The following is a 17,541-nucleotide window of genomic DNA, read 5'->3' as shown; positions in this document are numbered from 1 at the left end:
AGCGACTGAGATGTTTGAAAGAGTCATCTTTGGATCAAGATCATCTATGGATCTAAATGAAATGAGAGATCTTGGAATTAGAGCTACTTTAAAGGTACCTCAAAGTTAAAAGGTTATTCTTGTCTTCCATTTCCATGTAAAACTGAGATTAACAGTAATTGGATTTTATGTGAAGATAAGACTATAATCTTCATTAATTTGGATAAGTGAAGACCAATACTGAATTGGGATGGAGTGATGGGTCTTTGACATTGAGCTAAGTAATTTCTTCCTATATCAGAGCATTAAAATTAAAAAGTATTCCACCATAAATAATTTAAGACTGTATATTAAATACAGATTGGCACAGATTATAAATTTTAGGCCAGTTTCAGTAGAGAAAATTTAGTAATTTTCAACTACTTGAAAAGGGTCGTCGTATTTTCTAAATTGCGACAGTCTTTTATTATTGTTTTTAGAGACTTAAAACTTTCTGGTATACACAGCTCCTGTGCTTGGTGATGGCACAGTAACTACACATTTAATAGTTTAATGCATTTAATAGACCAGCATGGAAGTCTAAAATTCCATCTATGTGGTTAATGAACTCATTTTAAGCAGCCTATGACTGACTTATTCATACTTATATTTCATCAGCACCTTTACATAGCAACACTAAATAAATGTTCATCAAATTAATAATTCAAACAAGCTTAATATTACAAAATATTCCATGTTTTATTAAAGAATTAGAGCATGGAATATCTATGACCTCTTGCCACAACTGTATTTTAACTTTGCTATCTCATGTGGAACAGTCAGTACTAGTTGTGGTAACAGATGCTTTCATTGCTAGTTCTCCTTCACATTTCTAGCTATTTCTGAGTGAAAATAGAGGTGAAAATAGAGAAAAACACCCATGGTGTTTCTGTACAAGAAAGGAGGATACGTATAGCCTATCAAACTATTTTCTTGGCTTAATTTTTCCAGACAAGACATGGCAAAACTATAGAGTACAATAATCTATATTTTCAATAGTAAAAATATTCTTGCTTTCTCTAAAGCATGGCGAATTTTATAGCTGTATTATTTCTTTTGATTTTTAGTGTTTTTTTTTTTTTTAACCAAAATGTTAAATTATGCTTCCATTTTGGCTAATGCATTATACAAGACTATTTACATTCAAAGTGCAGTTTTTCTGTACAGTTATGGGAAGGTGACCATGGTATCATCTTAGAGTGTCAATTAATTTTTTTCTTTCTTAACTTAAAGGCATTGGTTATAAATTCAAAGAGCTTGAAAAGATTGAAGAGGGCCAAACACTGATGATTTGTGGAAAAGAAATAGAAGTCATGGGTGTGATCTCTCCAGATGACTTCAGCAGTGGCAGGTGTTTTCAGCTTGGAGGAGGAAGTACTGCTATCTCGCGTTCTTCTCAGGCTGCCAGGAAATGTTTCTCTAACCCTTTCAAAAGTGTTTGTAAACCAAGTTCAAAGGAAAATAGACAGAATGATTTCCAAAATTGCAAACCACGCCATGACCCATATACGCCAAGTAAGATTTTAAAAATAATTTGAATTTTCTGTTTTTACTGTCAAAATGTTTTTTGTGTGTGAATTTGAAGTTTAAATTTTGTTTTAAAAGTTTTAGGTGAAAGTATACATTATTCTTGAGATATGTAATCTGACATAAGGGATAATGTTGAAGTCAAATAACAATATAGTTTGGGAATTATTTCATATGTAAATGAATAATCCCAAGAATATGGCAATAAAAATACTGTACCTGTGTATATACATACATGTATATGTATTACACATACATGTGTATAATTTTGAATAAAATCTGACTTTTTAGTAAGGAGAGAAATTAGTAAATGTATGAATCTGGACTACGATTATACTTCTAGTTTGAGGACTGTATGCCTTGATCACAAGCATTAGTGTATAAAAATACTGAATGGTAAGATTTCATGCAAAGTCCAAATTTTGCTGGTGAAAGTTCCATTCAATCAGTTAATTTTCACACTGCTGAATCCAATTTTAAAAATCGCATTTAAAAAAAAAAGAAACCTAGCTTGTATCTGATTGTTCTTTTATTTGACTGTTCACTCAGCAGGTATTTCTTGATTGCCTTTTATGGGTTGGGCCTAAAGATAAAACTGTCATCACAGAGCTTCTTATTTGGTGAGGGGAAGGACAAGTAATCTGACCGAAAGTGTAGTGTACTAGATGTGAAAGTTGAGAGATAGAGGTGACTTCTTTCCTAACAACAGCAAGTATATAAAGTAATGATTATTTTTCCCCATTGCAAGTATTATGGAAACATAAATTTCGAAGAGGCCTTTGAGATCATTTCGATTAGTCTTTTCACTTTGCATTGGAGGAAACTGAGGCCTAGGAAGATGAACCAACTTACCTAAATACAGATAATCAACGGCATTGTTGGAACAAAACCCCATAATTAAAAATTCCTAGTTCTATATTAGCTTATCCCAAAGACTTAGTTGAAATATAGGGAGTGGAAGCTGATGCAGCTGAATTTTCTCTTTTTGTCCAAATATTTTGTCTGTCCCACTAGCTCTTTTAACAATCCCTCTCCTCTTTATTCTCCTTTCTCTTTGTACTTTTACTATTACACAATACAGGGCTGTGGGGAACTGAAAAGAATACTGTGCTTATTCAAAGATCTGGGTTAGAATCATGGTTTTGCCACTGAACTAACTGGTTCTTTGACCTCTTGGGGGTAGTCACTGACCTTCCTAATGTTTTGCCTACTCATGTGTAAAACGTGGGTCCTAATAACCACTGTAGAGTTTTAGAGTGTCTAGTATATACTCTTTCCAGGAAATACTTGTTGAGTGAGTGAATGAAATATTTTATTGTGGCATTTCTGTGTTGTGTGTATGTGATGTAAATGTATACATTATATATATGTAAATGTAAATTTATTGTGGCATTTATGTGTTGTATGTGATGTAAATGAATTATATTTTTGTGTGTGTGTGTATAAAAGCACTTCGGGTAAATAGTAAATGGTTAATTATTCTCATGTATTTATTTTATGCAAAGGATAGAATTAGGTTGTAGACTTTAATGCCTGAGACGTGTTGTTAATGTTAAATGATCATCTTTATCGTTGTGAAGATAAAGAAGCATCTTAAAATTTGAACTAGTGTTCTATTATTTTGACTGTTTAGGGTTCTCTTTCTTGAAGATGGGCCTTTTATTAGGTAATTTATAATCCTATAGTCCTTTTTGCTTGGGCAGTATGTGATTTTTCACCTCTATCTTCTCTTTTTCCTTGTTGTCCTTTGTAAAAGATAGAAAACTAATGGGGCCATTTCTTGATTGGAAATCCACAAGGAGTATACTCTTTGCTACAGTGATACAGAGGAAAGCCAAGGACTAAATTTCCCATTTTTACTTCCTAGTCCCCTACCTAACAGTAATTGACCTTAAAGATGAAAGTTCCTTTCAGTTACTCAGAACCCTAGGAAAATCCACAGAAAACTTATTCTCTAGGTATTTGTTGATGGTAAACATGACCAAGCTCTTATTCCTGTGACAACATAGTTCCACACTGATGAATATTTACATAGTCGACTGGAATCTATTTCTTTTTATCTCCTCTTCTCCTCATTCTTCTTTCTTTTTTTATCTAATTCAATTTTTATAACCATGATGTAGGCATGCAATATATCCCCAAAATAATTTTGGTGGGTTTATTATCTAATTTCAGATTTATCAGTTGAGACCTGCCTTCTAGTTATATTTGATTTTGCCTTTTTGGGTGGTATTTTAGTAAATCTTTTAAATTTTGTAGCACAGTTTTGAAGAATTACATTGTTATTCTATGATGACTTCGTGCTGCTTTAAAGAGGTTCATGAGGCTGGGTGCAGTGGCTCATGTCTTTAATCCCAGCACTTTGGGAGGTTGAAGTGGGAAGATCACTTGAGGTTAGGAGTTCGTGACCAGCCTGGCTAACATGGTGAAACCCTGCCTCTATTAAAAACACAAAAATTAGCTGGGTTTGGTGGCACGAACCTGTAATCCCAGCTACTCGGGAGGCTGAGGCACGAGAATTGCTTGAAACTGGGAGGTAGAGGTTGCAGTGAGCTGAGATCACACCACTGCACTCCACCCTGGGCAACAGAGTGAGACTCTGTCTCAAACAAACAAACAAAAAAAGATTTATGAACTTGATATTCATGAATGTAGTAATTAACTTCAAGCCAATAATGGTGGCTAAGTCAATGGAAAATTTATCATTTTTTGTCAGTTCCAATTAATAGGAGTAATGATCATTGTTAGTGTGTTTAGGACTGAAAAGATAGAAACCCTGTATGTTAAATTTGGGGAGCCTTTTCAGAATGAGAAGCTGTGAACATTGGCAAATGCATCTTGGCAAAATTCCAGCCTGTGCTTTCAGCTGGAAATAGTTCTCTTTGCTCTGAATACTGAACTATTTGAATGTTATGGCTTACTGAATTCCTTACTAGACAATAGTGAATTTCAGTGCTTTTGAAGCACTTTTGGGTATGTGAAGTTTGGAAGGCTCTTCATAATTCTTTGCATGAAATTGTGTATCAGTAAGGCATGAGATTTTCTTTTTAAATTTTGTGACCTTGGGTAACATTACCGTGACTAAATTTTGGACTTTTTTTAGGCCACAAATGGTGGCAAACAGTTCTATCTTAGGGTAATGAAAACAAGATAATGTTGGTTGCTGAAAAAGTGAAATTACAATACTTGTACTTTTACCATTTTTTAAGATTCCCTTGTTATGCCACGACCAGATAAGAATCACCAGTGGGTATTCAATAAGAACTGTTTCCCTCTTGTGGATGTAGTGATTGATCCTTACCTTGTATATCATCTTCGACCACATCAGAAAGAAGGAATCATATTCCTTTATGAATGTGTAATGGGAATGAGGTAGGAAAATAAATCATTTGTTTAATCTAATCTTAATTTTGATTTAACCTGTAACACAATAATGGTTTTCTAAGAAGATCCTGATAAAACGAGTCCTGAGGGTATACTATGAATTTCAATTGGTAGGAATAGTGCTTAATGTGTGCATTTATTTCAAAAGTAGTTCTTGATAGATGCCATGTGCCAAACATACTGCTAGGAGGTGGGCATACAGGAATCAGGACCACGGTCCTTACTTTTAAGCGACCTTTTTTTTTTTTTTTGAGACGGAGTCTCGCTCTGTCGCCCAGGCTGGAGTGCAGTGGCCGGATCTCAGCTCACTGCAAGCTCTGCCTCCCGGGTTTACGCCATTCTCCTGCCTCAGCCTCCCTAGTAGCTGGGACTACAGGCGCCCGCCACCTCACCCGGCTAGTTTTTTGTATTTTTTAGTAGAGACGGGGTTTCACCGTGTTAGCCAGGATGGTCTCGATCTCCTGACCTCGTGATCCGCCCATCTCGGCCTCCCAAAGTGCTGGGATTACAGGCTTGAGCCACCGCGCCCGGCCTTAAGCGACTTTTAAAGTATTTGAGTAAACAGATAAATGCAATTGGACTTAATGTGGTATAATAAAAGCTCACTACTGTTATGGTAAAGGGTCATGAGAACAAGTGAAAGAGGCTTTTAATTCTGGTTCTGAGAATTTTTTTTTTTTTTTTTTTTTTTGAGATGGAGTCTTGCCGTATTGCCCAGACTGGAGTGCAGTGGCATAATCTTGGCTCACTGCAACCTCCATCTCTCAAGTTCAAGTGATTCTTGCATCTCAGCCTCCTGAGTAGCTAGGATTACAGGTGTGCTTCACCATGCCTGGCTAATGTTTTTATTTTTAGTAGAGATGGGGTTTCACCATGTTGGCCAGGCTGGTCTTGAACTCCTGATCTCAAGTGATCCACCCACCTCAGCCTCCCAAAGTGCTGGGATTACAGGCATGAGCCACTGCACCTGGCTTGATTATGATAATTTTGGAAAAAGATTTTCTTCTATCTCTACACCTGAAAATAGAAGAAAGTTTCTTCTTCCTTTTTGCATTTTCTGATTAAAGAATAGTAGTATCATCTTTTAAAGATATTCTAGAGGACACAAAAAAACAGGAGAAAAAAAGAATCAAAGGCCCCTGCTAACATTTCTTCCAGTCTTTTTTGTTTGTTTTGGTTTTGCTTTGCCTTGTTTTTAAATGCCAAGCCCCTTGATTTTAAAATTTGTCATTTAAAGGCAGTTGGAAATGAAATTCTCCCCAACTCTAAGAACTCTTTGCCTGATGACAAGTTAAGGGAATATTGTCTTCTAGAAACTATTAACTAGACTCACATTTTCTCCCAAATCTGCTTTTTCTTTCGAAGGTCTTATCCCAATTGGTCTCAGAATCATCTTTGATTTCTTTTCTCTCACATTCTGAATCTAGTCAAACCTGAACTTTTAATTATTTTAACCTACTAAATATTGTTTCCTAATCTTTTCTGTCTTCCACTGCAGCATCTCTAGTAACTGATGTCATAAAAATATCATATTTTATCTAGACTATTGCAATGGCTTCTAACTTATATATTTGCTTCTGATGCTTCTCAGATGTATTCTACTTAAAGCCACCATCTTGAGTTCTCTCTGAAAAACAGTTCTGAACATGGCATTCCCTTATTTAAAATCATTCAGAGACTCTCAGAAGTTAGAACAGGGTTTCCCAAACTGTGATCCCTACTCCACTGGCAGTATATGGGACTATTTTGGGGTGGCAAGTGGACAAGCCTTTTAAAAAAATTTGAATAGTAGCATATTTAGTTAATTATTAGAAAAATAGGCTGGGCATGGTGACTCACATCTGTAATCCCAGCACTTTCAGAGGCCAAGGCAGGTGGATCACTTGAGGTCAGGAGTTCAAGACTAGCCTGGCCAACATGGTGAAATCCCTTCTCTACTAAAAATACAAAAATTAGCTGGGCGTGGTGGCAGACACCTATATCCCAGCTACTCAGGATGCTGAGGCAGGAGAATCACTTGAATCCAGGGGGTGGAGGTTGCAGTGAGCCAAGATCACGCCACTGCACTCTAGCCTGGGTAACAGAACAAGACTCTGTCTCGAGGAAAAAAAAAAAAAAAAAGAAAAATAGCCTATTAAACTTTTGGTTTCACAGATAAATTATGCTTAGAATGAGTTTTCTTTTCAAATTTAAGTTAAAAATGAGTTGATTTGAAGAAAAATAATAACATATAGTATCACAGATATGGCAACAAATGATGATAGTAGTCATGAAATCCTAGTGTTTGGGAGATGCTGATCTATAAGATACAGTCTAAACTCTCAAGGATAAGTATACTCATCTTTTTTCTTCTACCTACCATGGTAGCTTCATATTTTTCAGTTCAAGCTCCAACTATATTCAACTGCCTCATTAGTGTAGCAATTATTTACCCTTTACAATTTTGCTCAAGATACATCTTCTCCATAAAGGCTTCCTGTTTGCTCCGTTCTCTTTACCATGAAAAGATGAATCTGTATTTTGTCTTTGCTATTCACTGTATCTCATTTGGCTGACATTTGGTCCTTTGTTGCCAAATTATTGATCTAAAATAGCTACCTAAATAGTAGCTGTAATTTATGTTGGTAATATTTTTCTCTATACCTTGAAATGGAACACAAATACAAAATTACATATTGGTTCTTAATTTCTACTAAGAAGAAATACAATTAGCTAACAAACTACAGCTGACTCTTGAACAACTCAGGAATTAGGGGTGCTGACCCACTGTGTAGTCAAAAATCTGCATATAACTTTGGGAGAAACTTAACTAATAAACTACTGTTGACTGGAAGCCTTACTGATAACATAAACACTCAATTTACACATAATTTCATATACTATATGTATTATATACTGTATTTTTACAATAAAGTAAGCCAGTAAAAAGAATGCATGATGAAAACCATAAGGAAGAGAAAATGTATTTACTATTCATTAATAGGAAATGGATCATCATAAAGGTCTTCATCCTTATCATGTTGAGTAGACTGAGGAAGAGGAGGAAGAGGAAGGGTTGGTTTGGTTGTCTCAGGAGTGGCAGAGGTGGCGGAAGAGGTGGAGGAGATAGAAGGGAGGCAAGAGAGGTAGGCACACTCACTTATAACATTTATTGAAAAAAACCCATATATAAGTGGACTTTCACAGTTCAAACTCTTCTTGTTCAGTGGTCAACTGTATATTTATGCATTTTTGTAATATCCTTAATTGCCTTGGACTTTCTTAACTTTAAAAATATAAAACATACACTGCTAAGGTCTTTAGGAATATAAAGTGGCATAAAAATACATGATCTTACTAATAATATCCCTAATAACATTTAATTTTAAATTATATAGCATAGTAGGTCTGTAGGATAACAACTTTTACTAAATTATGTGTATTATATCAAGTGTTTAGTGTTTAATTTTTTTATGATGCAGGGAGCTATTTTTGTTGAGGACTTCATTTACTGACAGAATCATAAAATACAGCTCAGTAGGTCTTGCTGATTAAATATAATACAACAATATATTTTAAACTGTTTTGATATCTGAAACCAATAAAAATCACTCAACTCTTAGCGATGAGAAACACAGTTATAGTTAAATTATCCATATGCAGATATAAAATTGGAATTCATTTCTAGCCTCTAAATATGTACATGTAATAGTAGCAGATGATTTAGATTCAACTCTCTAATTTCAGATTTATGTTTTGGTAATTTAGTTGACAATATGTAATGGATATAATTATCAAAGATGCAAAAGATGTGTTGTAAATCAGCTAATAAAGTACTAAAAGAGTCTTCAGTGTCATTAAAAAATACCAGTTTCTGGTTCTTGATGATTTTAAGGGCATAAAATATTTTTCTATTGTGATTAAAGGAAGTAAAATTATTTCTAACAGAATGAATGGCAGATGTGGAGCTATTCTTGCTGATGAAATGGGTTTAGGGAAAACATTGCAATGTATTTCGCTCATCTGGACCCTGCAGTGTCAGGGACCCTATGGAGGCAAGCCAGTAATAAAGAAGACACTAATTGTCACACCTGGAAGCTTGGTGAATAATTGGAAGAAAGAATTTCAAAAGTGGCTAGGAAGTGAAAGGATCAAGATATTTACTGTTGATCAGGTAAGAAATTTGAAAATTTAGCCTTAGTCATTAAAAAAAAAATCTAGTTTTTCAAATCAGTAATTCAGTTTTAACTTGTTAACTCCCTAACCCTTTTGCACAAAAATGGAGTCTTAGCTTACATTTTGGTTTTGAGTTGTTAAGAACTGAATGTTTGTGTCCCCCAGATTCATATGTTGAAACTCTAACTTTCAGTATAACAGTATTAGGAGGTGGGCTTGGGAGGTAATTAGGTTTAGATGAGGTGGTGAGGGTAGAGCCATGTGATGAGATTAGTGCCTCTGTAACAAAAGCAAGAGACACCAGAACTTCCTTTCTCTACCACGTGAGGATACAGTAAGAAAGCATTCTTCTGCAAGCCAGGAAGAGGGCTCTCACCAGAACCCAACCATGCTAGCACCCTGATCTTAGACTTTCCACCAAAACTGTGAGAAATAAGTGTCTGTTGTTTAAGCCACCCAATCTATGGTATTTTGTTTATAGCAGCCTCAGTTGACTAAGACAGAAAGAGTTAACATATTCCAATTCTTAATAAGTGACTGTCAGGAATAGGCTGCTTAAATTTGATTTCATATCATTTCTCTTCCTGATTTTTAAAATACTATCTTTTTTCCTCAGGACCACAAAGTTGAAGAATTCATCAAGTCTATATTTTATTCTGTTCTTATTATCAGTTATGAAATGTTACTTCGTTCCCTGGATCAAATTAAGAATATAAAATTTGATCTTCTAATCTGTGATGAGGGGCATCGTTTGAAGAACAGTGCCATTAAGACAACTGCAGCCCTCATTAGCCTTTCTTGTGAGAAAAGAATAATTCTAACTGGTCAGTATTCAGTTTGGGGAAGATATTTTGGAATTTTTGCCTAGTGAACATACAGACTTGTACTATGATGCTTAACATTCAAATAACTGGTGGTATTGGATGGAATTTATACTAATAAACCTGTGTTAATTGACTCTTAGGAGGATTCTGAATCTTCAAATCCACGTGTAATTTTTTTGTAGCCTAGACTTGGGGGTTTTTTAGCAATAAACACAATGATATCATGATAAGGAATTTCGGAGATCAGACTGGATTGCTTGTGCTTGGTTCCCGAGTCTGACATAGCTGTAACAACTTGGAGCAAATTATATAGTGTCTCAGTTTTTTAAAATCTCTAAAATAGGGATGATAATACCATCTAACTTAAGTTCTCGTGAGGGTCAGAGGAGTTAATCCATGTAAAGTTCTTGGGAAACCAACTGACAGGTGGTGAGTGTTTAATATAAATATCAGTTATTTTTATATGTATGTGCTACATATGCATGGTTTATTGTTGGCCAAAGCTTCTGGACCCAACTGTCTGGAAAGGTGGGATGGATGGTAAATACAAGAATCCTCTTCTACCTTGTTATTTAAGGCCTAGACTAGCGCAATGTAGCTTTTCTCCCATGTCTCATCTTGGTTTTGTATGGCCCTTCCAATTTGCCATTGTGTCAGCAGAAGAAAGAAGAGAATTGTAGTCATTACTAATATTTAAAATTCCCCTATTTTCTACTTGGGGCTTCATTTTCCCTACCATCTTCAACCCTTTTGGAAGGAATGGTCAGGATATAATTATTCTTAGCGTGTCATCATCATTTTTTCCTTCATGTGTTGTTTATGCATGTCACAGCTCTCCTCTGAAGTTAAATGAGGAGAGAGAAGGAATGTGACCAACAACTTGTACCTCTTTCCTACACAGATAGGTGGAAATATGTCCCAGAACAACAGAGAGGAGAAAACTCCTCCTCTTCTGTTCTTACTGTGTTGGGGTGGGGAAGATTATCCACCTTTAAGAAATTCCTCTTCATTTGACTTCCAATTTGTATAGGAGGATTGTATTAACCATTATCAAAAGTGATTTTTAAAATGATCTATACTTTAAAAAAATGATTTTGGGAAATGCTAAATGACCTTTTTTTTTTTTTTTGAGTTTAATCATGATGATAAAGACAAAAGGACTAGGGTCAAATCTCATAGTTATACCCCCAGGATTTACTAGATGCTCAACAAATGTTTGTCAATAATAGTGAAGTAGAAACCAAAGAATAGGAAAACTGGTGTTGAATATTTACAAAATGCCATTTTTAAGGGAAAAAATGAGTCAGGGAAATAGGAACCATAATAATCTGAATGATTTTCGTATCTTTGGCTGTTTGAGAAGCTGAGTGGATTCTTTATACTTGATTTCCAATGTGCAGTTCAGATTTCTTTACTGGCCTTCGATCTTGAGATCCTTGGAGCCAGAAAAGTAATGGAAAAAAAAAAATATGAGTTAGCTGAATTTAGTAACACTGAGTTAGAAGAGAAAAAGACTGTTTCTTCTTACTGCTTAAGATGGGGGTCAATATTACTTATTTAAATAATAGTTGCAGATATAAAGTAAAAATGGTTAACACTAGAAGGGAGGAGAAAAAGAAAGAAAAAAGAAGAGTGAGAAATAAAATTTACTGAAAAGTACTGAAGAAATAAAAGTAGTTCCCTTCCTCACTTGAAAATCGGATAATTTTCTATAGCAAAAATATATAATTTTATTGATATTCTCACTGATAAGCAAATACTAATTTAACTAACATTCCAAATTAAATTTAATCTGCAGTAGAAAATTGATCTAGGATTTCATTCAACAAGAATGTCTCGAAAGCGACCAGTGAGATAGTTTCATTTGAGACATTAGTATTGTCCTCTGTATCCTTTGTCAATCTTAGCTTGTTTCTGTTTTGCTGTCCACATCACTCTTACCCCCTGAGCTATGAATTTAGGTAAAAACTAGCCCTAACTAACTTTTTAAATTTAGAAATACTCATAGTTGGTTTCTATCTTCTTAGAATTGCCTGAATGAAGTCTTTGCTTTTATGTGCAGGATATTTTACCCCAAGATGATTTGTTCCTTATTATGAAAGTACATGTTTGTATAGGAGTTATGTACAGTGACATATAATTGATAGGTACTCAATAACTAAGAATCAAATGAAAATGATTTTGATTTTGTTTCCTTGTATTATCTAGCCCAGTGCTTTGGAGTTAATGTTTACTGGAAAATGGTTAGGATTCAGTTTGATTGATAGAGGGGCATTAGTCTTCTAGCACTGCCATAGCAAAAGACCACAGACTAAACAACAGACATTTATTTTCTCGCAGTTCTGGAGACTGGAAGTCCAATATCAAGATGTTGGCTGTTTCTATTGAGGTCTCCATACTTGGCTTGCAGACAGCTTCCTTCCTCCTGTGTCCTCATGTACTCTATCCTTTGTGCAAATGTATTCGTGGAGTATCTCCCTCTCTTCTTATAAGGACACCAGTCATATTGGATTAAGGCCCCACTCTTATGACCTCATTTAACCTTAATTACCTTCTTAAAGGTCCTGTCTCCAAAAACCGTCACATTGGGGGTTAGAACTTCAACATAGGAATTTTAGGGAGACACAGTTCAGCCCACAATAGGAGCTGAATGATTATTATAAGATCTTAGATGCCCTTTCATTATATCATAGAAAAGATAAATCTGAGATTTGAAGCAAAATTCTTTTTACAGACTGAAAATTTAAAAACACACATACTGCTATCGAATGTTTAGAAACTGGAGAACAGAAATCATCCTCCAACCTCACCTCCTTAATTGTTAACACCTGACATATTTTATTATTCGTACATACACACAGAGAGCATACATGCAAATTATAAAATTCGTTATACGTACATACAAAACACATCTTTTTGCACATACACGTGTACATCAAAATATCTTTCATGTAAACATTTTTCTATAATGCATAATCTTGAGAACTATTCTTACAGTTTAACATTAGGTTGTTTTTAATTCTTTACTGTTATAAATAATGTGGTGATGAATATCTACAAGCATATACTCTTTCTGTATAGATTTGTATAAGTGGGCTTATAGGATTAAAAGAAAAATATAAATGTGTATAAAAAGCTCTCAGAACTTTCTGTGGAGGTTACAGGAGGATATAGGCGTAGGTTATTGACAGTGTTGGGTTGGGTGGTAGATTTCTTTCTTTTTTTTTAAAAAAAAACAACAACCAAAAAACAGAGAAAAAGCTTTTTTTTTTTTTTTGGTAGGGATAGGGTAGAGGTAGGGAAGATAAAGAATCCTTTCATTTTCTCAGAAGTTTATTTTCCATACTCTTGAACATAGTCTTAGTAAGTACACCAACTTGACTTGAAAAATCTTTAGTTTTTTCTATTTTTCTTCTACAGGTTTTACCTAGTCTAGAATTAGAGCACTGAAATAGCAAATGGGGATCTAAATTATCACTAGAAAGCAATGTGACAGACTCTTATAATGATGCTATACTATACTATTGGTTCTGTCTTGTAGCCATATTTCCCTTCTCATCTTTTTTGCCCCCTTCCTTATTCTTTTCTCTTCTTCTTTTCTGCCCTAAATCCTTTTTCCTGTTCCCTTCTTGTGTTCTGCTTTTCTTCTTTTGTCTAGTTTTGCTTTTGCCTCTTCCCCTCATATATCAGTTGGGATGATTTCAGATGCTGGTAACAGATGATCTGAATCAGATGTGCTTATTCCCCCGTATAACTGGAAGTCTAAAGGTAGGGCAGGCTACAGCAACCCAACATTGTCATCAAGGATTCTGGTTCTTTATATCTTCTGCTCTGCCATATTTGGTGTTGGCTTCATTCTCAGGCTGGTAGCAAGTGACTGCAGCCGTTCCAGACATCACAGCTAGATGTGATGATATCCAAAGGAGAACAGGACTGGCTCTTCTTGTTTCTCTATGTTTAAGAGTGTTTCTCTATGTTTAAAAGCCCCTCTGTGATGACTTCTCATGTCTCATTGGCCAGGACGGGTCACATGCTACTGATGGAATCTCTTGGTGCCCTTTCTAGCTCTCCTTTTCTGGGCTGTTGTATCCATTCTTTAGCTGCTGGTACTATTGATTAAACAAATGAGAGGAGCCCCTTCCCTTTCTGGAGAATTATCTTTGATTGAATGAGAGCTGTATTCTCTATAGTTTGCTATCAATGATTGACTGATTTAGGGGTAAGCAGCAAATGGCAGCTCCCTTGCCTTAGAGTAATTTCAGGACCAACGTTATGGTGCAGTTTATGCTCTAGAGCTCCCTGTAATTTAGCTGAAGCTAAATTATAGCTGAGGCCATTCTTGCTTAGTTTCTTCCCCTACCATTTTCTGATTCCATTATTCCCTTTCTCCTGAGAGCTCTCCCTCTGTAAATCACGTGCAAACAAATCACTGTCTTAGGCTCTGCTTCCAGTGAACCCAGTATGAGACAAGAACCCTTGTGTATGTCAGTCATTTGCAAAGGAGGGGACAGAATTACTATGATTGACTTAATCATTTGGGGTTTGATGAATATCTGAAAGCCAACCACAGTGATCCTTATACCGTTCTTTCTCTTCTTTCCTATACTCCCCAATCTTTGTTTATCATCATCATGCATATTCTTTTAGAGGCTTAACTGAATATATACCCACATAAATGTATTTTTCCCAACTCTTTCAATGATGTGTCTAAAAATTTAAAACTGACTAGATGTGTTAAATTTTAAAAAATTAGCAATTGCTGGTCCAACCTGGGGGTAGGGGACCCATTAAGCTTTAGGGAAGTGATTATTAAATTCCTTGACATTAAAAAATTTATGTCATCCATCTTAGTGAAATAAATGCATTTTTATTTACTTTTCACATTATTTATATTTTTGGACAACATTTTCTAATCTGTTATTTGAAAGCCAGCTGAAATTACATTGTTTGTGCTGATTTATATGTTCTTTTGGCACTATTATAATTATTGAAGCATGCTAATGTTTCTTTGAAAATTAGCCAAAAGCTATTGCATACTATATGTAATATATAGAGGGTATATTAATCCATTATAGTCTGTATTAACCCTTTGGGCAGTGGAGATCTTAATTTGATCTGATAACTTTGAAAGGTAGTAATAATAGGTGCCATTCAATGAGTGTCTCCTGAGTGTCAGGCATTTTGCTGGGTACTTCGTATCCATTGTCTCTACTTTTCATTATAATTATTCTGGGAATTTATTATCTTCATACTTTTATAAATGAAAAAAACCCCTGAGTTTAAAGGACTTAGGCAGTTTGTCCAAAGTCACATAGCTATAATAACAGTAACAATTACTAAAGTTATAGAACATTTATTGTGCTCTAGGCACCATTCAAAGTATATTATATGGATTGACTACTTTGATCCTCACAACCCTAGAAAGACTATTATTATCTGCATTTTACAGATAATAAATTGGTGTAAATAACTTTCTCAGGGTCACTCAGGGAGTAAATGGTGCAGTTAGGATTTGAACCTAAATCAGACTCCACTGAGCCTGCACTCAATCATTATGCTATACTATTATGTAAGAATTTAGTATGCAACTAAAACTAGAGTTAAAAATTTATGTGGTGATTAATATTTTTTTAACTTGCTTTGACTGCTCTTTCTTAGCTTTAGGCCATTTGCTTGTATTTATTCCTTTTAGGGAATAAATTTCTCCAAAATTCCATTGTGGTTTTGTTATAAACCTGAGATTGTGATTGTAAAACACAAACTTGACCTATTCCTCATTTTTGTCTCTCTTTAGGTACTCCAGTTCAGAATGATCTGCAAGAATTTTTTGCATTAATTGATTTTGTAAATCCAGGAATATTAGGTTCTTTGTCATCTTATAGGAAAATATATGAAGAACCCATCATTTTATCGAGAGAACCTTCTGCTTCTGAGGTATAATTTACTCTAATAAATAAGTTTTAAAAAAGCCATATGTCTGAGGAAATTATCCATAACTTCATATTATTTTGATTTAGAAAAATCAGTAGTGTGAACTCTTTCTTTTTCTCCACAATCCTTCATTTCCTGCATTCCTTATTTTAGAATATGACATCACTTGTCTAAAATTCATGAATAGGAACTTCACAAAGAATTATGACAATAAACATATAAAAATGTTCATCCTTACTAGTTTTGAAAAAAGTAGAACAAAATAACCAAAGTGATTTTGTAATTTTCTATTGGTGTGTGTTTGTTTATTTAGAGATGTGTCACTCTGTGTTGCCCAGGCTGGCCTTGAACTCCTGGAGTTCAAGTGATCCTTTTGCCTCTGCCTCCCGAGTAGCTGGAACTGCAGGGGTATACCACCTCCCCAACTTGGATTTACTAGTAGTAGCAATTGTAGACAAGAGTCTCCTATTTGGAATGTAAATAGTTGGTTGGAATGTACATTAGCACAACATGGGGAAAGTTTGGCAATGTATATAAAAAGCATTAAAATTGTGTATATCTTGTGGCCTGACAATACTCCTTTTAGGAATTTATTATAAAGAAATAATGGTAGGTTTATTTAAAAACTTAGCTGGCCGGGTGTGTTGGCTCATTCCTGTAAACCCAGCACTTTGGGAGGCTGAGGTGGATCGTGAGGTCAAGAGATCGAGACCATCCTGGCCAACATGGTGAAAACCCTGTCTCTACTGAAAATACAAAAATTAGCTGGGCATGGTGGCACACGCCTGTAGTCCCAGCTACTCAGGAGAATCACTTGAACCTGGGCGGCAGAGGTTGCAATGAGCTGAGATCATGCCACTGTACTCTAGCCTGGCGACAAAGTGAAACTCCATCTCAAAAAACAAATAAACAAAAAAACCAAAAACTAAAAACTTAGCTATAAGGTATAGGGTGACCTTATGTCTACCGGAAAAAAAAAAAAAGCCAGATGTGGTGGCATGTACCTGTGGTCCCAGCTACTGGGGAGGCTGAGATGGGCGGATTGCTTGAGTCTGGGAGGTGGAGATTGTAGTGAACTGAGATCACATCACTGCACCCCAGCCCTGGGTGACAGAGTGAGACTCTGTTTCAAAAAAAAAAAAAAAAGAAATAAAAACTTAACTGTAAGCATAAAATATTAGAAACTGGCTGGGCACAGTGGCTCATGCCTATAGTCCTAGCACTTTGAGAGGCCAAGGCAGGTGGATCACTTGATGTCAGGAGTTCAAGATCAGCCTGGCCAACATGATGAAACCCTGTCTTTACTAAAAATATAAAAATTAGCCAGATGTGGTGGTGTGCACTGTAATCCCAGCTACTGAGGAGGCTGAGGCAGGAGGTTCCCTTGAACCCGGGAGGTGGAGGTTGCTGTGAGCCGAGATTGTGCCACTGCACTCCAGCCTGGGTGATAGAGTGGGACTCTGTCTCAAAAAAAAAAAAAAAAAAAAAAAAAAAGAAGCAAACTAAGGGAAACACAAATGGGAAACAAACATTTTTAAAGGTAGGACAATGGTTAAATTATGGTTTACATGTTGTATGCGGACTATATTTCATTGAATCTAAGATTCTACCAATTATATATCATTATTTTATGTTATTTAGGAGACTGTGACTTCACTTAATTAAATGGTTATGCTAAACATATAAATAGATCATGGTTGGT

At 35.4% G+C, this 17,541-nt stretch overlaps 1 protein-coding gene across 2 annotated transcripts in view; it reads left to right on the top strand.

Moving 5' to 3' along the window:
- Window positions 1–17,541, top strand: part of RAD54B (RAD54 homolog B) — a 99,832-nt gene that overhangs the window by 62,511 nt on the left and 19,780 nt on the right. For both annotated transcript variants that reach the window (XM_025393996.1, XM_025393998.1), the window contains 5 exons: window positions 1,252–1,533; window positions 4,755–4,917; window positions 8,857–9,082; window positions 9,701–9,908; window positions 15,703–15,842. In XM_025393996.1, the coding sequence (XP_025249781.1) occupies window positions 1,252–1,533; window positions 4,755–4,917; window positions 8,857–9,082; window positions 9,701–9,908; window positions 15,703–15,842 (1,019 nt within the window). The remainder of the gene's footprint in view (window positions 1–1,251; window positions 1,534–4,754; window positions 4,918–8,856; window positions 9,083–9,700; window positions 9,909–15,702; window positions 15,843–17,541) is intronic.

This window comes from Theropithecus gelada, chromosome 8, assembly GCF_003255815.1.
Source record: "Theropithecus gelada isolate Dixy chromosome 8, Tgel_1.0, whole genome shotgun sequence".
Lineage (NCBI taxonomy): Eukaryota > Metazoa > Chordata > Mammalia > Primates > Cercopithecidae > Theropithecus > Theropithecus gelada.
Note: the sequence above shows the minus strand (reverse complement) of the source record. Positions and strands in the feature narration are given on the sequence as shown.